Here is a 24306-nt window from a genome sequence, read left to right on the forward strand (position 1 = left end):
CCTGATGCAGCCAAATCAATTACTTGGCCACTGATATTGCAGCGATTGAAAATTTGAATAATAGTTGCTCAATGTAGCAACTCGCAGAGTGCAGTCAATCAAAATGCCCTTAAACTTTCAAACACACGAAAAATAAGTTTCCAGGTTTTAAGCGAGCGAGACCCAGCCGGCTGCCATGCCGCCGCCAAGCCATACAAATACAAATGCAGTATTGTCCCCTCCATTGTGGAATCTGCGATATAGAAAATACCCTATTTAAATACACCCTAGACATGTTTTTACAGCATTTAAATACAAACACATGTAAACACATAATATATTGAGAGAGCGCAAGTGCAATGGATGAGACAAAACTTTTGTATAACTGTAATAACACTTACCCCCCAAAAAATCTGCGCTATAGTGGGACCGTGAAGTGGGGTTTTACTGTATAAAGTATACATATATTGTGTGTTACTACAATACTTAACTATCTTTATAATTTCATGTGTATCTGTGTATGAAATAGTGAAGCTGGCAGTCTTGCCAAAATATACGCAAATGAATGGAAGTGAGCTAACCCTTTCATTTTAGACACACTCTTCTCTTTGTTGTCGTCCACGTCCTCTATCTTTAGCAACCCGCTTCTTCCTTAACCGTCACGCTATCTTTTTATGGTTTAAGAAAAGTGATCAAGTATAATATACTGTATGTGCAGCCTCAAAAGTCTATAGAGGCTCGTTCAGCGAGTCCATAAATCAAATCGCTCAATTTGCAGGTGTGAGTCGCCAACAGTCATTTGTGAATAGAGAATTGCAAACAGGGTTCACTAATACACACACAAAAATAACGGCGTTTATTATTAAACAAACTCGTTTAGAGAGTTATTTGTCACTTTCACGTTACACATAGTGATGTCCATCGTTAGAATGTGTTACACACGAGTTTTTCAGTTGTTATAGTTGGTCTTAAAATGTTAAACTGAACGTGTTAACTTTGACATGCAAGTACTGTGCGTTACGCACAGCAAAGACAAAGTGGTAGGTCAGAAAAGCTCACGTGCCTGCTACGTGTAATGGCCCTTTAATCTGTGCTCTCTGTCTCTTCCCATTTCGCTGCTGTCATACTAGTCTCTCTTCCAGTCATGGCTACCCATTCAACCGAAGAGCCGTTCCCCTTTCACGGGCTGCTTCCCAAAAAAGAGACCGGCGCCGCGTCTTATCTCAGCCGCTTCCCCGAGTATGACGGCCGAGGGGTTCTCATCGCGATCATGGACACCGGCGTTGACCCAGGGGCGCCCGGCATGCAGGTAAAATTGACTCAAACGCTCATTAGCTGCTAGCTAACTGGGGGCAAAGTGAAGCGAAAGGCCACATAATCTGTACAGTCACTAGCTAGTCAGCTAGCTCACCTGCTACGATAAACAAAGGACACACACACACACTGCACCGATGCAATTTATATAAATTTGACAACTTAACCTGAAGAAGCTCATTTTGTTGCCTCTTCTTCAGTTGTCAGTAATGATTTGCCGATACAGTCGACTTGACCAGAGTAATTCGAGTAACCGTTGATGTAGTTAGCCTTATTCACGCACAGTAGCTGAGCATGCAGCAGTTGACTCACATTTTCGACACCGTGTCAGTATTTACGTTTTCACATGTCATGTGATTATTATTAGGATAAGCGGTATAGAAAATGAATGGATGTTTAGAAGTTGTGACATTCAATTTAGAAGTACAGTACTCACTACAGCCATTGTTTATATTGGGACGTAAACGTACTATAAATTGTACGAGCTAAATAACGTAAGGCGAGAGTGATTCAGCTATATTTTCCATTTCCATGTATTTGTTAAACCCCGTGGCAATAGTCCCCCATATGATGTCCCTTCTGACCATGAACGATATTAGTTCTGGTCAGCTCTTATTTTACCAAAGGACAGAGTGTGAATCTGATCATATAATAATATTTCCTGTACAGTTACTACAACGTGTTTCAGCAGTTGAAATGAGTTGAACAGTAGTTGAATTTAATTTCACGTATAATGAATGGAAGTTTATCATTGTAATTCATTAGTGTAGATCTGTAGAGATTCTGCTATATATTGCCATTATGGTGCTGCTTTAAAATAGTGTACTGACTTATGATTTGTGACAATAAATTACGTCAGCTTTGTTCATAAAGGGCAGAGATTGAATTCAATTGTAATATGTACTGTGTAGTTAATTATTTCTGCAGGTTAGAAATTTTACAGCATTGTTTACAAATAAGTACAATTTGATTTCACATATAATGTAGGGAAGTTATCGTAATACTTTACGGTCGATTTATAGAGATTCTCTTGCATATCGTTAATATGTTGACTTTGAAAAAAGTCTACTGATTTATGATTTGTGTCTTCATCCTCAGGTGACAACAGATATGAAGCCAAAGCTTGTTGATATCATTGACACAACAGGTAGTGGTGATGTAAACATGGCCACGGTGGTGGAACCGAAAGAAGGGACAATCACTGGCCTTTCTGGTAGAATACTGAAGGTTCGTAGATTAATACTAGTGATGGAATAACTGCTGTCTGTTTAGGGATTACTAATGTACACCAACAACAACGAATTTGTAGTGTTCTGCAATGATTGTATTATTTTATTGTACTCATCTCTGCTTTGCTTCTGCAAGCCTATACCTTTGGAATTATCCTAAAAGTATTTCTTATACTGTCTTTTTATGTCATCCAGATCCCTCCTGCTTGGGTCAACCCATCAGGGAAGTATCACATTGGAGTTAAAAATGGCTATGAGTTCTTCCCTAAGGCCCTTAAAGAAAGAATACAGGTAGGAAAATGTGGTACTGTATTTATACTCTTCACTGGGTCTGTAAAACTTTTCACTGTGCACTTTATTGCTCATAGTATCAGTCCATGTCTAATGAAAAATAATAAATAGAAACTCATTGGAACATCCCAGGAGGAAAATGTGGTGCTCTATTGTTATTCTTCACTTGGTCTAATATTTTGCACTGTGCACTTTAGTGCTCATAGTATCAGTCCATGTCTAATGAAAGTCACGCGTAGAACCTCACTGGAACATGCCAGATATGGAAAACATCCATCCATCCATCCATCCATTTTCACTTTAAACCGCATACACTCCTTGAAGTCTCAGTGCCCTTTGCACAATGGTCATTGCACCGGACTATTGCGATATTAGCCATTGGAACTGAGGACTCTGCATCTTTTTGCACAATTGTTGTTTGTTGTTGTTTTTTGTCAATGTCTTTATGTCTCCAAAGTGTTCTGTTGTACTAGAGCGGCTCCAACTACCGGAGACAAATTCCTTGTGTGTTTTGGACATACTTGGCAAATAAAGATGATTCTGATTCTGATTCTGATGGAAAACATCCATCCATCCATCCATCCATTTTCTGAGCCGCTTCTCCTCACTAGGGTCACGGGCGTGCTGGAGCCTATCCCAGCTATCATCGGGCAGGAGGGGGGGTACACCCTGAACTGGTTGCCAGCCAATCGCAGGGCACATACAAACAAACAACCATTCGCACTCACATTCACACCAACGGGCAATTTAGAGTTGTCAATTAACCTACCATGCATATTTTTGGGATGTGGGAGGAAACCGGATTGCCCGGAGAAAACCCATGCAGGCACGAGGAGAACATGCAAACTCCACACAGGCGGGGCCGGGATTTGAACCCCGGTCCTCAGAACTGTGAGGCAGACGCTCTAACCAGTTGTCTGCCGTGCGGCCGATATGGAAAACAGATAGTAATAATTTAGTCCATTTGGTACAGTAGTCATTGTACAACACATTCTTTCTAAGGATATACCAATACCAGTATTGGTGCTCGTAAAAACATTCTGATACTGTACGCACCAATACCACATCACCATTTGGGTAGGCACTATGTCAGCCATGTATGTGTGGAGATACTCTTACGACATGGATAATAACACTTGGGCAACTGCAAGTTATGCTGTGCTACGTGAGACTGCTGCTTCATAGGCCGCTGGCTCTTGCCAAGCGTTGTGCTCCGAGGGTACTAAACGCTTGCAAGTGTCATTGTTACAAACTCAAAGTTACTGGATGATCGCAATTTCAGCAAGCACTGGCGATCATATCCTAATTTACTTTCGAAATTGACTATTTTTGGTGTTGTAGTCAAAGAGTGTTGGTCAAAATATCCGTGACTGTCACAAGCCAATGCAACAGCAGGCATTCACGACCAGCACGCCACTGAATGAGATGCCTATTCTTATCAGTCCAGTTTTTTTTTATATTGGACCTATCAGTGTGGCGTCATTCCCCCCCCCCCCCCCAAAAATCGGTTGCTAATTATGGGTCCCAATAGTTATCGTGCAGCTTTTCTTGATTGTTATGAGGCCAAACTGTGTCGCCTTTAGAGAGACAGTTTGGGCTCAAATTCTGTCAAGGCAATGACTTGCAGATGGAAACACACTTTTCAATCTAATTTACGATTGTTTGCAGTGTTGTGCAGATACAAAATTGGGTCACACATAAGTAGCTGTCAGATTGACCTTTTCTGGACACTAGATGACAAAACCAATGTTTTTTTCCATCCATCCATTTTCTACCGCTTATCCGAGGTCGGGTCGCGGGGGCAGTAGCTTTAGCAGGGATGCCCAGACTTCCCTCTCCCCAGCCACTTCATCCAGCTCTTCCGGGGTGATCCCAAGGTGTTCCCAGGCCAGTCGAAAGACGTAGTCTTTCCAGCGTATCCTGGGTCATCCCTAGGGTCTCCTCCCGGTGGGTCGTGCCCGGAACACCTCACCGGGGAGGCGTCCGGGAGGCATCCGAATCAGCCACCTCATCTGGCTCCTCTCGATGTGGAGGAGCAGCGGCTCTACTATTGAGATCCTCCCGGATGACCGAGCTTCTCACCATATCTCTAAAGGAGAGCCCGGACACCTTGCAGAGGAAACTAATTTCGGCTGCTTGTATCCGGGATCTTGTTATTTCGGTCACGACCCACAGCGAGTGACCATAGGTGAGGGTAGGAACATAGATCGACCGGTAAATTGAGAGCTTCGCCTTTTGGCTTAGCTCCTTCTTTACTACAACGGACCGATACAAAGTCTGCATCACTGCAGACGCTGCACCGATCCGCCTGTTGATGTCGCGTTCCATTCTTCCCATTTTAAAAAAATGAAATTTTCACTTTTATACTAAGTCCATGTTAGAGAGTCACTCTATGGAGTTATAAATGGCCAAAATATGGGACTTTTAATATGGAGTTATTTTGTTAGTATTGTCATGTTGCAATGACAAGTTGTTAGCCTGAAAGTGTTATATTTGAGTGAAACATAGCATTTCTAAGGAATGTTTGCGTTTGGACTAAATTTGATTAAAATAAAACACTTTATCATCACATTTGCAAGATATACAGTAATGGTGTTATCATGTTCAATAGTCTGTATCTGCGAGTGCTCAAATGTAAGTACTTGTACTCATACTCGGTCTAATTAAAGGGATATCGGTGTGTCCCTGATTCTTTCTGATAGCATTTCTTAGTGACAGTGTTTCAAATGATGCAGATAATTGGACAGCCTTGTTGCATAAGAGAAAACGCTATTTTACATTGCAGAAAGAAAGGAAGGAGAAGATGTGGGACCCAGCACATAGAGCAGCACTAGCTGATGCCTGTCGCAGGACAGAAGAGTTTGATCTCTCACACCCAACTCCATCACAGGTAACAAAAAATGATCCATCACAGTAATGATTTATTCAAGCTTACTTGCACGTGTCATTCGTCTTGCCTTATGTGTCCAGGTAGAGAAGTTACAAAAGGAAGAGTTGCAAAGTCAGTCAGAGCTGCTTGTCTCTCTAGAAAAGAAATACAGTGATCCCGGTCCTGTGTATGACTGTATTCTTTGGCATGATGGTGTCACATGGAGGTAAGTCCTAACATTGACTTTAATTGTTTCATATATCCTTCACAACATCCTCAAATTGTTGTTTTTCTGTTCAGGGCTGTAATGGACACCTCTGAGTGTGGAGATTTGTCCCAGTGTACTGTGCTGAGCTCCTACAGAGAGTCACAAGAGTATGCAACATTAGGGAATGCTGAGATGCTAAACTACTCTGTGAATATTTATGACGAGGAAACAACACTCTGCATTGTCACGAGTGGAGGTGAAGTATTAAAAGACCTGCTCTCCTCTGACATGCTCCCATTTACCACCATAAGGAAGTTCTTGTTGAGTGGTTTGTCCAAAGGTGTGAGAGCTTCACACTGACTTGCGATGTGTGTATTTGAAGGGGCTCATGGGACACATGTTGCAAGCATCGCAGCAGGTTACTTCCCTGAAGAACCAGAGCGAAATGGGGTTGCCCCTGGTGCTCAAATCTTAGCTCTGAAGATTGGAGACACTCGGCTCAGTACCATGGAAACGGGCACAGGACTTATTCGAGCGGTATGTAACTTAGATTTACCGTAATCTCTCCTGTATAATACGCATTTTTCCTCCCGAAAAATTGTCAATTGTGTGCATTATACATAGGTATAGGAGAAAATGAAAAATACTTTACCATTTTATAACTATGCCGCCATCTAGAGGTTATGAAAAAGCTATACACTTTCATTCTAATATTCCACTGCCCCCTAGAGGTTATGAAAAATTGTACACTTTCTTTCTAGTATGCCACCTAGAGGTTATGAAAAAGCTATACACTTTCATTCTAATATTCCACTGCCACCTAGAGGTTATGAAAAAAGTGTAGCTTTCACTTTCATTCCAATATGACTGGTGTACATATGACTGCATATATGTACGATTGTGCTCATAAGTTCACATACCCAGTCAGAATTTGGGAAATGTTTTATTTTTTTAAATACGACTGATGACTGAAAAACAACCATCATTAATTTATTTATGGTTACTTTTTCTTTATAACTCTAGAACCCATTTGCAAACCACATCTGCCATTTTGAAGTGATTATATGGCATATATACAGCAGTTAAATCAATAAATATGATGCAGAATGCGCCTTCTGCTTTTTGCATCCCGCGCTTTCCGGTCTTCGTCTCTTTTTGGCGCTGTGACGTCACACAAGCCAAACATCCTGTTCTTTCGGCGTTGTGTACTGTTGTTCCATGCTGTTGTTCCCGTCCTTGTATATTTGTTGTCGTATGATTTAACGATGTCACGATAGTTTATTGTGTGGCATTTGGTTGTACAAATGGTTCAGGCAGCGGCACGAGTTTTTTTTTTTGGTGAAGAAGGAATACGTGAACATTGGATAGTGAAAGTCACTCGACAGGGGAAGAAACGTGGCCAGCTATGGGTGCCTAGCAAGCATTCCTCACTCTGTGCCCATCATTTCGAACCGGCGTCTTTTGAGAAAGCATTGGATACACACGTGTAGTTAGGCAGCGGCTGAAACCAGCTGTGGTGCCAACTATTTTTCCTACGGCCATCGGGACCTCCACCGCCAGCACGAGAACTAAATCTCGCAGCTGAAGTGGCGCAGACATGAGGTGAGCGTTTCCTTGTATATACCTACGACTCTATTACGGTTACTATGCACTGGGGAGTAGGAAAAAAATACGCACGCAGTGATTTTCAGTACTGTCGTCTGTACTTTTGCTTTTATGACAAGCCAACAGACACGGCAAAGACTTTGTGTGCACCGTGTTATAAAGCTACTTGAGCGAGGGGCACACAATATATAGGAATACTGCATCCTATGTAAAAGCTTATGCCGTGTCACTGAAACATATATGAATATATAATAGGTATAGTCCTGCTAAAAAATATTGGCACCCCTGGGGGGGCATTATTTCAAGCCATTTTGACATACCATCACATCGAGCCAGTGGCCACTCTCTTTTTCTGCTGTACAGCTGCTTCTTGGCTGCTTGTCATCGTCACTGTCTGATCGGCTCAAACATGTACGCTTTGACGATGCAAAGTTCAGTTGAGTTGTCCTGTACGTCGAAATCCTCCTCCGCGTATTCCAACACATTGCTCTCCATTGCGTCTAGTGTGTAGCGCGCCGTGTTTGTCAATTGCAACGTCACTTCTAGTAGCCCTTGCGGTGGATAGAGTAACCACACCCCGGTGTCTTGAGCTTCAGGTATGTTCGGGGAGGACTCAATATGTGTCATAAAAACCTCATTTTTAGCTAAACTATGTTTGAAAACTTGCTTGAAGTTACGTGCATGTATTACATAACATAAACAATGCAAATATGAATTTTAACTGACCCCATAACATCTTTGTTATCTGACCTTTAGTAATGCTTTTCTGAAATGCTTGACAGTTTAATTTGAATCTCATTAAAATAAAATGTAATGTGTTTCGCCTGGTCCTTCATGTTTTCTTTAAAGAATTGTATACATCTTTCAAATTCTGCCTGGGTAATTAAACATACGAGCACAACTGTGTGTTTTCTCATTTACTAAATAAAAGTAGGGCTGTGAATTTCAAAATAAGAGCCAGTAAATAAAAATTATGTGTTATAATAATTATTTGTTCAAATAAAGTGCTTAACTTGAGAATAATTATTTGAAAAAAAAACTAACAAAATACAGATAATACTTTGTTTTGATCATATGGGTAGAAGCAAAATCATGCATTGTAAAAATACATTATACATAGGTTGAAGGGATTTCCAGAATTTTGTGGTCAACTTTGGGGGTGCGTATTATACATGGGTGCACATTATACACGAGAAATTACGGTAGACATTATCATTTAACTATTGCTAATGAATGTCTTTGTTCACTATTTTCATGTTCACAATCTCACTCCAATCCAAAGATGATTGAGGTGATCAACTACAAGTGTGACCTGGTTAACTACAGCTATGGGGAAGCCACCCACTGGCCAAATTCAGGGTAAGTGTTGTGAAGTTGCAGACGAAAGCCTATATGAAGTGATTTGTCATTGTGTGTTGTTCACACATGTTTTTCAGGAGGATTTGTGAGGTTATCACAGAGGCAGTGCAGAAGCACAATGTGATATTTGTTTCAAGTGCAGGAAATAACGGCCCCTGCCTCTCCACAGTCGGCTGCCCCGGAGGAACCACCAGCAGTGTCATAGGTAAAACAGCAGTCTCTTAAAGCTATGTTGATGTATGAATAGACCACTGCAAGCCAATGGCAGAAACATTTTTGAACACAAAAAAGGGTAAAGATCGCTGCAGTATAACCGGTTTTGAGATTGCCAAATCTCAAAAGGGTCCAATTGTAATTGACATATATCTTGTGAGTAAAAGTGTCATCTTTGGAAAGTAAATGCTCAATACACAAGTCTTATGGGCTTATTCTCCTTAGGGGTTGGAGCTTATGTGACCCCAGACATGATGGTGGCTGAGTATTCCCTGAGAGAGAAGCTGCCTCCCAACCAGTACACCTGGTCCTCCAGGGGCCCCAGTACAGACGGTGCACTAGGTGTAAGCATAAGTGCTCCTGGTGGGGCTATTGCATCTGTACCCAACTGGACTCTTCGTGGTACTCAGCTAATGAACGGCACGTCTATGTCATCCCCCAACGCCTGTGGAGGCATTGCTCTCGTCCTCTCCGGTGGGTCAGAACTTTAAACTAAACATTGCTGTTGTTTGAATGGTCTCCCAGAGCCATTAATGATGGTTTGTGACTTTGTTTGAGACAGGATTAAAACAGCAGGGAATACATCCCTCTGTTCCTGGAGTGAGGAGAGCACTGGAAAACACAGCTCTGAAGGTTGATGACATTGAGGTGTTTGCACAAGGCCATGGGATCATTCAGGTAACTGACCTCTAGCTGCTAGTGGTCTCTTGTTTTCATTGTAATACAACCCCAATTCCAATGATCATATGGGTAGAAAATCATGTATTGTAAAAATGCACTATACATTTTGAGGTCAACTTTGGGGGCGCGTATTATACATGGGTACGCATTATACATGGGTACGCATTATACACGAGAAACTACGGTATTTGCTAAAAACAATAAAGTTGATCAGTTTGAACATTAAATATCTTGTATTTGTAGTGTATTCTATTAAATATAGGGTGAACATGATTTGCAATTCATTGTATTCTGTTTTTATTTATTTTTAACACAACGTCCCAACTTCATCGGAATTGGGGTTGTACATTATATTATATTTTGTGCACTGCTTATTTAATTTTCTCTGGTTAGGTGGATAGGGCATTAGACTACCTCACACAAAAATCCTCCTTACGCACCAGCCATCTGGGTTTCTCAGTAACTGTGGGAACACAGAGAGGCATCTACCTCAGGGATCCAGCACAACTTTTGTCCCCCTCAGACCATGGAGTAGGAATAGAACCAATCTTCCCAGAAAACACAGGTATTTTCTCCTTACCTACCATCCATATTAGAATTAGTTATCATCAATGTCGGATTGTTTGCCTAAAGTTTTTTTTATATATTAAATCCACATTATGAGAATCCATTATTACACTGTAATCTCCATTGTTCATAATGTGTACATTTTATATTTTATAATTTCATTTGTTGATTCACATTTCCTGTCTCGAAGAAATTCTGGATTAGGGTGAAGCAAACAAAATTTTTGCCCATTATTTTGGTTTATGACATAATGTTTAAGCTATAGCAGAGGATGTATGTGCTCTGTGTGCTCGTTTTGCCATACTGTATTTCTGCTTAATTCCAGAAAACACTGAGCGAATATCCTTGCAGCTACACTTGGCCCTCACGTGTGCAGCCCCATGGGTTCAGTGCCCATCTCATCTAGAGCTGATGAACCAGTGTCGTCACGTCAATGTCCGTGTGGATCCTGTCGGCATGAGGGAGGGAGTGCACTACACGGAGGTAGGCAAAAATAACTGAGGTTATTCAAATTGATGGCATTCATTTATTGGTATAATATCCTTTTCAGGTATGTGGTTATGACACAGCTGCACCTGGTTGTGGGCCACTGTTCAGAGTCCCCATCACAGTTATTATTCCCACCAAGTAAGCTCTGACTTTTTTTTGCTGTTTCTGCCAATAACAGGTTTGTGAAAGTTTCTCTCTCTCTCTCTCTCTCTCTCTCTCTCTCTCTCTCTCTCTCTCTCTCTCTCTCTCGCTTTCTTTCTTTTTATGTCTCTTCTCTTTCTCTATCGCTCTCTTTCTCTCTTTTTTTCTCTCTCTCCCTCTTCCTCCATCTCCTTTATTCGGCAGGGTAGCAGAGAGTCGTAATCATGAGCTGAGTTTCAAAGATGTCCACTTCAGACCAGGACAGATCAAACGCCACTTCATCACAGTGCCTCAGGGAGCCTCCTGGGCAGGTTGGTACTGGTTGGGTCCCGCATTTTCTCTTTTCTGTAACGGTTGAAAGAAGAAGAAGATGCTTGAATACAATGCTGCTGTTAGACCATGTTTTTCCCTATTGTTTCTTGTATCTGCTCTTCACCTCAATGCCTCCTGCTTTTTCACCTGCAGAGATCACGCTGACTTCTCATTCTGGAGATGTTTCCTCAAAATTTGTTCTGCATGCGGTGCACCTCGTTAAACAGAAAGCGTACCGAGCTAATGAATTCTACAAGTTCTCGTCACTTTTGGAAAAAGGCTCACTAACTGAGGCCTTCTCTGTGCTGGTTTGTAAATTGTTTTTGTGGTATTATTTATTTATATAGCCTTCAAGAAGCCATCTACATGTAAAACACAAAGTGTGTCGTACTTGAAACCATCATGGAAAAATTCGGTTATGGTTACTAATTCCGGTGTTTTTTCCCCCTCTTCCAGTCAGGTAAGATTGTTGAACTGTGCATTGCACGCTGGTGGGCGAGTCTGGGAGATGTCACAGTGGACTACAACATCTCTTTCCACGGGCTTAGTATTTCTCCTTCACCGCTGCACATTGTGAGTGGAGCACTGACAAACATAAGCAATAACCAGCAGAACATTACATCTTAGACAGCATCAGTGACTCCTCTACCTCTGTCTTTGACCAGCATGCGTCAGAGGGAGTTACAAACTTTAATGTGTCATCGCCATTGAGGTATGAGGAAGTGTCTCCGACTATCACCCTCAAGTCTTGGGTTCAGCCTCTCAGGTAAGTTAACACCCTAATTGTTTATTTTGTTCCTCCAGTTTGCCATGGTTTATTACGGTATGTTGTCCCTTGCTCTAGGCCTTTAAGTTCAAAGATAAAGCCTTTAGGAGGGAGGGATGTTCTACCCAACAACCGACAACTTTACGAGATTATTCTCACTTACAGTTTTCACCAGGTACCCCCAACACCTAAAGTGCACAACAGTCCTGAAGTTTTTTAATCCTGTTTTATTCATAAATTTCTCTCTCTCTGCAGCCGAAGAGTGGGGAAGTCACACCTAGCTGTCCTTTGTTGTGTGAGTTGCTGTATGAGTCTGAGTTTGACAGTCAGCTGTGGATGCTGTTTGATCAGAACAAGAGACTACTGGGTTCAGGTGATGCCTACCCACATCAGGTAATTTTTAACGCATGTTTCATATTTATATGAATCTTTTTTGCCAGTATCATTGTGCGGGTTTACATCAAACATCCTGCTTTTCTCCTTCAGTATTCTCTTAAACTGGAAAAGGGCGACTACACAGTGCGCCTGCAGGTGCGCCATGAATTGTCGAGTGAGCTGGAGCGCTTAAAAGACCTGCCGTTTGTTGTCTCCCACCGTCTGTCTGCCACCCTCAGCCCAGATATCTATGAGACGCACCGAGTGGCCCTCATGGCCAAGAAGAAGGCAAACTCTGTCACCCTGTCACCAGGGGCCACGCAGCATTTCTATGTCACAGCCTTGCCGGATGACAAGTGAGTTAAAATGGAGGATAGCAAATCAATGAGCACTGGAGCTGCACAATTTATTGTTTGAGCATCGTCATCGCAAGTACATGTGCACAATAGTCACATTGCAGGACCTGCGATGTACCGCTGTACCTTGCCTTCAAAGTAGAGTCGGAGTGGCTGTGTGTAGTTTGACAGATAGCAAAATGAACAATTTTCCGGATGAGAAGAAAAACATGCTTGCTTCAAGCTGTTTGTCACTCCCAGTTGTAACTGACACATAAAACAAATAATTAAACTACAAACATCTACCTTGATGCTAACAAAGAATAATGTGAAAAGCAATAGACGGCCATCCATCCATCCATTTTCTGATCCGCTTCTCCTCACTAGGGGCGTGCTGGAGCCTATCCCAGCCATCATTGGGCAGGAGGCGGGGTACACCCTGAACTGGTTGCCAGCCAATCGCAGGGCACATACAAACAAACAACCATTCGCACTCACATTCACACCTACGGGCAATTTAGAGTCTCCAATTAATGCATGTTTTTGGGATGTGGGAGGAAACCGGAGTGCCCGGAGAAAACCCACGCAGGCACGCGGAGAACATGCAAACGCCACACAGGCGGGGCCGGGGTTTGAACCCCGGTCCTCAGAACTGTGAGGCTGACGCTCTAACCAGTCGGCCGCCAGTAATAGACATGTTAACGGAAATTATCACGGATGTTGCGGTAATTATAAACCTTTGAACAACACAAACGGAGTAGCCCAGAGTTTTAGATACTTATTTTTTTGTATGCTAACTATAATTGAGGTCACGGTAAACCATTGCACACCTGCATATAATGTACCGCTCTTCAGAATGAAAGGAATGCACCTCAACAGATTACATTGTGTGTGTGGGGCGGTGGGGTGGGGAGGGGCAAGAGGTTGGGCATTGGTGATATTGAAGGGACAAACTTAAATGAACACTCAAATATAGAATGCATAATATGTTACAACTTGTGTATAGAATAACAGATTGATGATAAACAAATGAATAGTGTTAGGGATGTGCTAATGCTATACGAGAAGTCGGCTAATACTTTTTCACGCCACTATAACTGGACATGAAAAATTATTTTCACATGAAGTCTGGCAGGACTATTAACCTGCTGAATACGACAGTGAATTTCAATACAGGTAGACCTCAGTATACCTCTGTGCTCTACTGACCATAGTTTATTTTCTACTGAAGCTATTATAAATTGTCCAAATAATAAATCAGAGACGGGGAAAAAAGAGAAATTTTGGTTTGTTTTCAAATGTCTGTTTTATGTTCTCCTGTTGTTGTTTTGTTTTGGGGCAAGGGAACCAATCTTGAAAACGCTTGTTGGCACTTTATCCTTGCTTATTCAAGAGTTTTTTGGGGTTAAAAAAAAAATGCAATTCTAATGGGCGTCAATTATACGCGGATTTTCACTATTCGCGGTCTGGGCTTATTCCTATCCCCCTTGAATAGAGCGGTCCATTGTATTTGAGGTAAGAAATGTTTCAATTGTAATACAGTTTACTGTCTAAAACAAAGTTGCCACTTAATATGGATGCACATTTGTTCTGAACTATCAAATATGTTATTTCTGTCTTCATTTTCTCTGTTTGGCCTTCCTTTAGGATTCCAAAAGGGACAAGTACAGGATGCTATCTTTCAGGGTCTCTTGTTGTGGCGAAGAGTGAATATGGAAAGAAAGCAGTGAGTGACTTCTGTTCTTTCATACTGTATCTGTTCTCCAGAGCAGTGGTCGGTCCTACTCCTCAGAACATTCACTCAATTTTGATTGGGGAGTAAATTGTAACAGTAAATATGCCATAGAAGAACTATATATGATCCTGAGGAGGAGGGCTGAAATAGGGTCCTCCAAAGCTTTTGGGTTTCCCTTTTAAAAGTTTGTCACCAGAGCTGGTTGCTGTTTTCAATGAATCAGTGGTTGATGTGTCTTGTTTATTTCAGTGGTTCTCAACTGTGGTCACACTGGGACGTGCGTTTACCTATTGTTGCAAAGTCGTAAGCCACATTTATAGATGTTAAGAATTATTTTTTTTTTCAATGTTTAGAAATAGCCTTTGAAAACCCATGTACAGTGTAATATATTTTTAAATGCCCTTTCAAATGAATTTGATTTACTGTTAAAAGCATATTGCGAGCCATGATGCCCGCTAGACAGTGGCGGTGTAGCACTGTATTTGTTTACAGTGTAAACTAGTGACTACAGCACAAATGAGTAAAATTTCCTGTCGTTTTCCTAATTATGTTCCATGTGGGAACTTGGTACACCTCTGTACTGTAAAATCAGTACTAATAAAGTACATGTAACATTTTACCAGCTGTCTGCAACCCACCCAAAATTTGTTCCGCGACCCACTTTTGGGTCCTGACCCACCAGTTGAGAGTCACTGTTTTTTTGCATGTCATGGTTTTTCCTCTCCTCACTCATTCGCCTGACATCTGCTGTCACATTTAACGGTCGCCCATGTGCCTCAACCCATCTGGTTGTATGAGTTTATTCTGCAATTAGATTACAAATTATTAGTCATATTTCCTGTGTGAACTTGACCTGTCAACATGTCTTTGGCTCACATGTTGAAGAAAAATTTTTCGAGAGAGAACAAAAGAGCAAATGATAAACAACATTTCATGGACAGATGAAACAAAAATTTAGCTTTTTGGCAATGCACACAAACAGTATGTTTACAGACGGCGCAATGAAGCCTTTAAGGAAAAGAACACCCTGCCAATAGTCAAGCATGGTGGAGGAACTATAATGCTGTGGGGCTGCTTTGTTACATCTGACACTGGAGGCCTTGACTGTAAACACAGGTGTCATTAAATAAGACAATTATCAAGAGATTTTAGAGCAAAATGTCTTACCCAGTGTAAGAAAAGTTGGTTTGAGGTGAAGATCATGGGTCTTCCAGCAAAACAAAGACCCAAAGCACACATCCAAAAGCACACAGGAATGATTGAAAATCTTTGGGGGGGAGCTGAAATCCGCTATTGGGGAAGAGAACCCTGCAAATGTTCAAGAGCTTGGACAAATTGCAAAGGAAGAGTGGGAGAAAATTCCACCTGAGAAGTGCAAAAATCTTATAGATGGATACAAGAAACGATCGGTGCCAAAGGGTGTGCAACTAAATATTGAGGAGGAGTGCCAATATTGCTGCATATGCCGTTTCCTTTTTTTTTTCTATAAAATTACAATATCTAAGTTAAAAAAAATTTAAAAAGTCTGTTAAATTATTTTGGACCTCCAATTAAAAGATCCTAATGATATAAGTGTGGTACATTTATTTCTGAAGATAGACAGTTTATGCAAAAAATGAAGGGGTGCCAATAGTGGTGATCATGATTGCATATCACTGGTGGGGATGGATGGATGGATGGATGGATGGATGGATAGATAGATAGATAGATAGATAGATAGATAAAGAAAAGATGCATTATTTGTAGCAATAAAATAATAATTTTCAGACAAGTGAAATTGGATCTTTACCCGTAGCATGTCTGATAATTTTTCACAGCATACTAATGTGCCGCAGCACTGTAGTCGGGAATCAGTGATACAGAACAAGCATATTGTGAACAACAGGTTTTTTTGGGTGTGGAAGAACAGGCCCTAAAAGAGTCATGATCCTTACACACTCCAATATCTTGTCAAATGTCTATCAAGAAGATTCATCTCTGTTTAAGATGCAATAGTTTCTGCCATTTTTCATTTCCCATTTGGCAAGGCATCCCAATACCTTTGTCCATATATTGTAGCTGTTTCATAGGCAGACTGTATATTATAGGATCCATCTTGGGCTGACCTTTCCTCACTGGCAACAATGCAAAAGCCATTGATCACTTATTGTTTGCATTGTAACGAAGAAGCTCATTTTTCTGTCCTCATCTAAAGCGTGCGTCCGAGTGTTTGTGTTGTACTGTTCATGGTTATGCTTAATTCAGAGGGTTCGAGTGTAGGAGTGTGTCAGCATTGAACATTTAAAATTTAGATTAAAGTTTGTGTGTCTACCAGGTAGGTGGTTGGATTTTCAATCCATAAGTGAGGGCAAAATGTAAACAAAAGAATAAGAATCCTTTTTGGTGTGCTTGTGTTGTCTCTTCCTTACTGTGTGTTATTCTGACCACCAGGGGCAGTCCTCTGCAAAACGACAAAGAAAGTTTAAAAAGGTACTGATGAGATAGAAACTTCGTACAACAGAGCGCCCACTGCTCCCATATTCATACTTTGTGGAAGTGGCTTCAACTTCACTTTAAGATTACATTTGTTCTATTTACTTCCATTCAATATGTCAAAGTACGTATGTCACTGTGTCGTTTTAGAAGTATTACAAATGAGTACATGGGAAATTTTAGTGGCGAGTGAAATGATTACACTCACGTTATAAACACCGAAGATTTTTTTCTCTTCCTTTTCAGACCTAAAAGTTAGTATTCTGAAGAGATCTTCCTCAAAAAAGCATTATAGCCCTTTACGATATAACAAAGAACCCTGTTGATTTTAATGGCTAATTTGACCCAAGATGGCTGTGCTATCTGATGTCAGATTGGAAGATTGTCTGTCATTGTTGTGCAGGGTGCAATATTCAAGCGATTGTGTTCAGACTTTCAGGCATTATTGTGCTCTATCAAATCATGGAGCTTTTTTCTTATAATTCTATCTGACCTAAGGCAGAGGGCCATAATGTACATGTTGTACATGTGTATGTCTTAACCCAACTGATGTGAATGATTCAAGATGCTTGTGCTAACTGGGGTTATATTGCCACAAGATTTTGTTGTTGTTGCTGTTGATTGTGTGATTGAGAATTCCAAATGTTAACTTGCAACTAATTGTTAATGTTACCACTATTTGTGTTTGTGCAGGACCTTGTTTCAGTAATCTACCACCTAATCCCCACACCCAACAAAGCAAAGAATGGAGGGAAGGAGAAAGATAAGGATGCTGACAAAGAGAAAGACTTAAAAGAGGAGTTTTCTGAAGCCATGAGAGACTTGAAGATTCAGTGGATGACAAAGTGCGCATTAAAAAAAAAAAACATGTAATCCCTTATTTTTTTAATTTTTTCATTTGAACCTCTTTCTGTTGCTCAGGTTGGACTCCAGCTCACTCTATGATGACCTGAAGGAAACGTACTCTGATTACCTTCCTCTACATGTGCAAAGACTTCATCAGCTGGACTCTGAAAAGGTCATTACTCATCATCCATCTGTCCATTTTCTGTTCCTCTTTTTCTCATTAGGGTTGTTGGTGTGGTGTGGAGCCTATCCCAGCTGACGGGTGAGCGGGGGAGTATACCCGAGACTGGTCGCCTCAACTACTCATCAGCAATTGTCAATTTTCTTTTTATACAGTTTATACCAGGAGTGGGCAAACTTTTTAAAATGGACAGAAGGCCCTAATCCTTTGTAGATGATTTAATAATAAAATCAAAATCGATTATCATTTTGCATGTAATAAATTAACCCATTTAACTTAAAATGTTTATATCAAATTGTTTATTTTACTATTATAATAACTTATAATGTTATTATTTACAATTAAGTAATTAATGAGATAAATAAAATAATAAATGAAGAAACTCATTTTAATTTAAGGAATAAACTGCCAAATGGTTCTTGATAATGTAAATCACCGGTGTCAAACGCAAGATCCGGCCCGCCACATAATTTTGTGTGTCCCGCGAAAGCAAATCATGTGTGTCAACTTCCATGATTCTTGTGAAAATCTGTTCCAAATTTTTGTATAATATTCATATATGATAAATGGTAATGAACTATTGTAAGCATGTTTTGCCTCCAAACCCCTTTTACAGTTACTTGAACAATAGTTGAACAAACCATTATCCTTGACTTCTGATTTCAAAACTAGTTATCCATCAATTTGTTGTCCATGTGTAATAATATGATGAGGCCATTAAACATTGATATGGTTTTACAATCATAATGGCCCTCTGAGGAAAACCGTATCAACAATGTGGCCTGTGACAAAAATGAGTTTGACACCCCTGATGTAAATGCTCTGTGGATTGGATTAAAGAATGCATATGGCAGGCCATAGGTTGCCTACCCCTGGTTTTTATGGTTGGAAAATTTAAAATTAATGGTTTTTTTAATGCTGAAGTAGTAAGTAGTTCAAACTAACATTGACTGTCTTTTCTGCTCAGGAGCGTGCGAAACGTCTTGGGGAGGTGGTCTCGGCTGCTGACATGGTCATCTCCCACATTGACCAGACAGCGCTGGCTGTCTACTTCACCATGAAGACGGACCCTCGACCTGATGCTGCTTCCATTAAGACGTATGTGACACTCTTATTGTGCCACAACTAAACATTAACAAAGGGAGGCTTGTAATGCATTGTGCAGTTAGGAGTAGGGGCAGAGAAGGATATACTGTAGTTTACCACCAATCAGTAGCCAGCACCTAGGAAAAAAATGGGCAAGGCAGAGAGGGACAAAATGACCCAGAATCATAACTAATAAATAATTGTTGATAATTATTAATATTGTGACTTTAACATGAACAGTCTATTTACATAGATAAATTATGTAAGTTAGTTATGTAAGTTATTTTTATTTATTTTTTTATTTTTTTTCCCAGATTGTATCAAACTGGTAGCCCTTCACATTAATCAGTGCCCAAGAAGAAGCTCTGTTTCAAAAAGCTTGATGACCTTTGCTTTAAGAAATGGATATTTGAACACAAACAGTGCCGCAACACAGTGCCGCAACACTTGTAGACAATAGTCACAGGCATATATTATTTATCCTCTGCCGAAAATTAGATTAGAAGATATTGTCTTCTTTGTGTATTTATTTTGGAAGTATTGTGCTCCTCTCTGGTGGCCAAGGCGCACACAAGGGAGCAGCGCAATGTTAACAGGCATTGAATCATGAAATAATGATGCACAAACTGTGAAATTCTTTACATGCTATTTAATTGTTATTACTGTATGTTTTTATAAATAATACTGTAGAGTGCTATTTTTCTTATTAAAAATGTTTTTAAAAATGTTTGTGTTTTGGGGGGCTTGAATGGATTAATAGCATTTCCATTTCAATGAGGAAAGATGATTTGAGCGATGAGTGTTTTTTGTGTTATGAGCGTGGTCACAGAATGAATTGAACTCGTAAGTTAAGGCACCACTATATTTCAGTGACATGGAGAAGCAGAGGTCGTCTCTGCTAGACGCGCTGTGCAGGAAGGGCTGCGCTCTGGCTGACCAGCTCATGACTGTCGCGCCTCAAGATAGTGGCGGCGCCGTCGCCACGGGCCAAGCCAACACCGAGGAAGTTGGTGAACACGAGGCGAGCAGTGGGGACGACACACTGCACAGCTTGGCTAACATTTTGATGGAAACATTCTGGGAGGTGCAGAAGTGGGCGGAGCTGACTGACTCAAAGGTGGGTTCAAGATTTTTCGTCTTTTTACCTGGTTTGCAACACTAAACTTAATCATTTATATTGTTTTGTCAAGTGTTGCTGCTTTTGAATGAAATGATTCCTTATTCCAGGTGCTGATGTTTTCCTACAAACACGCCCTCGTGAACAAGATGTACGGCAGAGCCTTAAAATATGCCTCCAAAATGGTGGAGGAGAAACCCAGCAAAGACAACATGAAGAACTGCATCCAAGTATGAGCAACATAAAGCGCTAACCTAACCTCATTAGTTGATTGAATGATTAGAACTTTATTTTGAATACAGTACAAAAAAACTAAGAAAAAATTAACAGGATGTATGAAGAAGGGAAGAAGTTAAAACTTGCTCATTATCAAGGGCTCTATTTTCATGACCGGTGTAAATCCGGCTCAGAGGGTAAATTTGCGTAGCGGTGGGTTAGGCCGGGTTTTGGTAATTTTGTAGATCAGAGCACCTCGGCATATTAAAAAGAGGGAGGGTCTGCGCTGCTGTGAGAGTGAACACAGCCAATTTCATCAATGTCTGATCTAAGCAGTTCCTTTCATTTCCTTCAAATCTCGCATGGAGAAGTTGTCACCGCACTATGTGAGGTGCGCATGTGCAACAGGTCGGCCATCTTTGATAGCTAGCTACGGCAACAACAGGAGGACAAAAAGGACAAACTACAGAGCTGCCAAATGTTACGGAACGTCCATATCTTATTACGAAAATGACAAGAGGCTGACTCGTTACAGGCGTAACACTGATTGTTCTGGATAGTGGAGGGGGGATTCCAGCGTCTGATATTACCGGCGAGTATGTTGCTGTGTCCGGCCACCATGATGAAAAAAGACCAAAAAACAGCTGCTTGGGGATTGTATTTTATTATTTATTGTTCCGGAAGTGAATTTCTATAGCACGGCAGCTCTGAAACTACTTGGTAACGACGCGATACCTTACGTGAAAAGTCCACTTATAAAATTGGGTTAGGGTTAGCGTGATGGTTAAGGTTAGGATTAGGGTTAGGGATAGATACTACTTCCGTATTTTGTCCTAGTGTTGTTGCTGTAACTAGTTGGGCATGCGCACCACAGATCGTGCAGGCTCCGCAAATAGTGTCATGACAGATCTCTCCGTGCAGAAGAGGACGATGCGTAATCACAGCGATCTGTGCGTAACTGGAGCATTGTCACTGCGCTTGGCCGGTGTAGCAACAGACAATGAGTGCAGGTACCCTCATTAAATACAGAATGAGCTGGTGACTTAAACATGTCTGTTGACCTCATGTATCTATTCCCACCCCCAATCATTCGTGTAATGATCATAATGCATTCAATGAATTGAGTTCTACAATGTTTCAAGAAGGTTTGTGCCCCGCTGCCTATGAAAATAGAGCCCTCAGACTTTACTTACAAGCTGTGTGTGACTCACTTCCTGTGTTTTATTTTTTTTTTCTAGCTGATGCGTCACCTCAAATGGATGCACTGTGCCACCTTCACTGAAAACTGGCTCCCTGTCATGTACCCCGCAGACTACAGTCCCTTCTAGAAACCACAAACACTGCACACCCGCACACGCTCCAACACACTGAAGCATCAGTATCACACCCCCTCAGGGTCATTTGGAGAGAGTACCTTTTTCTTTTTCTTGGACAATGAAGGACAGTGTGGAGTTAACTGGTTATTTCTAAGGGACTCATTGAGGATCTGTCCTTTGTTTCAAGTGCCACAAGCAGCACAACAACAAATAAGTAAATTAATGGACCTTTTTTTTCCCGTTCAAATCTCTTCAAGTCAACAATTTGTAGTTGATACTGTAGTTCAGTATGTTTTGGAGTCTGCTGTCATCTACATATTTGTGCTCATAGACATCAGTTTTCACTTTATCTCCATATTTTCCTCCAGTCCTCAATATCAAGGAATCACCCCACGTCTTTGTGCCATGCTTACCGGGACGTAAAGTTCACTTTTGGACTTCTAGGATCTGACTGTACTAAAAAGAAGAGACCTCAGAACTGATGCAGGGCTGTGGTGCCTTGCATCCATTTACCTTTACTGATATGAGGGGGAGGAGAAGTGGTTGGACTGGAATTGAGTGATTTTTTTGTTTTTTTTTGTTTTTGTTTCCCTCATCAATCCACACTCAAAGCAGCATAAAGATGGTCCGCTTATCGGCCAGAGCTTCATTTTGCGTCACACCGTGCCGCAGGATCAGCTGAGCTGCGGCACGTGACCACCTAACGGAGCTCAGCCGTGGCATGTTACGAACTTCACTTGTACACGTTCACTCGCTCTTAGATATGTTTTCTGTGCAGCATTTAAAATGTTGCTTGTGTACACAGAGACCTAAAATATGTACATATACACATAACAAAGCATAATATGATGCAATAAGTATATAGTGTAATACAAATATTCCAATTGATGTATTTAGCATATAAGCATGTCTTGTAGAATTTCAGGAAACATGATTTTATTTGGAAGGAAATTTTAGTTTGAATCATTTTAAAATCTCACATTTGTCATTTTCATAGGTGTGTGTGTAAGTGAATTACTGTTTGTTTTTTCATGAGCATCAACAGCATTGAAGGATAGTGTGAGTAATTTGCTTCAAATGAGTCAGTTTTTGTTTTTGCATGTTTTTGATATTTTACCTCAACTTACTATTATTTTATAAATCTCAGCTGGCCATTTTGCATATGGTGCAGTTGTTTGACCTTTGGATGTACTTTTCTCATCAATTTTCCATCCATTTCTTTATAAATTTATGACATGAACTAAGTTTGGAAGGTTGCATTTCTGTGGTGAACATAGACATTCACAACATAGTGTGAAAAATTGCATTTATTTATGCATTTCAATTGCAAATTGCCATCGCTGTTGTCAACAATGAATCTGCTAGGCAATATGGGTCTGAAAATATCAAAATGGGGAATGGTAATGTTTAATAGTTCAGCAGTACACTATATATATATATATTATATATATATATATATATATATATATAATTTCTATGAGCCGCTTCTCCTCACTAGGGTCGCGGGCGTGCTGGAGCCTATCCCAGCTGTCATCGGGCAGGAGGCGGGGTACACCCTGAACTAGTTGTCAGCCAATCACAGGGCACATACAAACAAACAACCATTCGCACTCACATTCACACCTACGGGCAATTTAGAGTCACAAATTAATTTTTGGGATGTGGGAGGAAACCGGAGTGCCCGGAGAAAACCCATGCAGGCACGGGGAGAACATGCAAACTCCACACAGGCGGGACCGGGGATTGGACCCGGGTCCTCAGAACTGTGAGGCTGACGCTCTAACCAGTCGTCCACCGTGCCGCCTATATATATAATATATATATATAATATATATATATATAAGTGAGAATATTTAAAACAATGAAAATGATCAACTGGGTTGTGTAACTGGACTGGTTTAAAGGACATAATGCGCCATCTTTATTTACAGATTGCCAAAATGACAATTATAGACTTTTCATAAAATGTTGGAGTTTTTTTTTCTAAACGCACAGTTCATGTTGACACGTTTCTATTTTTATGTGTCACCTTTGGATAACAGGCACATCTGAGTGCACTTGCTTACTGTTTTCATGGAGACATGCACCTGCAGGTTTTCTTTTGTTGTTGGTTTGTTACGCATTTGTTGGTCCTTTACCCCACATCTGTGTTTGTGTGGGTCTCGGGTCAGATAAACAAAAAGTTCAGGGTTCTGCTATTTGCAGCATGTGTTGCCATTGACAGTCTCTCTGGAAAAAAAAAAGGCCTTAACTTCCAACACTACTGAATGCCGTCCATTTCGGGCACCACAGTCTTCACGTATGTCTTTGTCTGCTGGTGTCAGGATATTTATAAAAAAAAAAAAAAAAAGCTTATTCTGTTGTTTTCTGACTGAAATATTTTAGGTAATTAATTCTAGCAAACTCCAATAAACTCTTATTTAACGCATTGTTCCTCAGAAACGTGTGTAAAAAAAGAGGCATATGGAATAAGGTCACAAAGAAGGAACGAACACTGAATAAAATCATTTTCAAGAATAAGTTTTCATTAATAATCACTGATTTTAAAGATGTAACAACCAAGGGGTAAACTACTCATTATTAATATTTTGATGACGCATTTAA

General features: G+C 40.7%; 1 protein-coding gene across 2 annotated transcripts; it reads left to right on the top strand.

Annotated features, from left to right (window-relative positions):
- The first annotated feature begins 1002 nt into the window (after positions 1 to 1002).
- Positions 1003 to 22942, top strand: tpp2 (tripeptidyl peptidase 2). 2 transcript variants are annotated; one of them, XM_061763236.1, is made up of 30 exons: positions 1003 to 1019; positions 1110 to 1288; positions 2392 to 2520; positions 2718 to 2813; positions 5599 to 5703; positions 5784 to 5908; positions 5983 to 6146; positions 6273 to 6427; positions 8778 to 8854; positions 8932 to 9059; positions 9293 to 9541; positions 9630 to 9745; positions 10142 to 10313; positions 10641 to 10798; positions 10866 to 10942; positions 11150 to 11256; positions 11411 to 11565; positions 11714 to 11830; positions 11923 to 12023; positions 12102 to 12198; positions 12279 to 12416; positions 12510 to 12754; positions 14381 to 14459; positions 16899 to 16937; positions 17634 to 17785; positions 17862 to 17958; positions 18935 to 19065; positions 19924 to 20170; positions 20281 to 20400; positions 21625 to 22942. In XM_061763236.1, the coding sequence occupies exons 2-30, from the start codon at positions 1124 to 1126 to the stop codon at positions 21712 to 21714; spliced, it is 3831 nt and encodes a 1276-aa protein (XP_061619220.1). In that variant the 5' UTR covers positions 1003 to 1019; positions 1110 to 1123; the 3' UTR covers positions 21715 to 22942. The 2 variants fall into 2 exon arrangements, with proteins under 2 accessions (XP_061619220.1, XP_061619230.1); XM_061763246.1 differs by lacking the exons at positions 1003 to 1019; positions 16899 to 16937 and having other exon boundaries at positions 1086 to 1288.
- Positions 22943 to 24306: the final 1364 nt, after the last annotated feature.

The sequence above is a fragment of the Phyllopteryx taeniolatus genome, chromosome 2 (assembly GCF_024500385.1).
Source record: "Phyllopteryx taeniolatus isolate TA_2022b chromosome 2, UOR_Ptae_1.2, whole genome shotgun sequence".
In the NCBI taxonomy this organism is placed as follows: domain Eukaryota; kingdom Metazoa; phylum Chordata; class Actinopteri; order Syngnathiformes; family Syngnathidae; genus Phyllopteryx; species Phyllopteryx taeniolatus.

Coding starts and splice junctions, on each gene's coding strand:
- tpp2 (XM_061763236.1), top strand. CDS start 1,124: ATGGCTACCCATTCAACCGAAGAGCCGTTCCCCTTTCACGGGCTGCTT. Junction 14,460..16,898: donor GTGAATATGGAAAGAAAGCA/GTGAGTGACTTC, acceptor TCTGACCACCAG/GGGCAGTCCTCTGCAAAACG. Junction 17,959..18,934: donor ATCAGCTGGACTCTGAAAAG/GTCATTACTCAT, acceptor TTTTCTGCTCAG/GAGCGTGCGAAACGTCTTGG.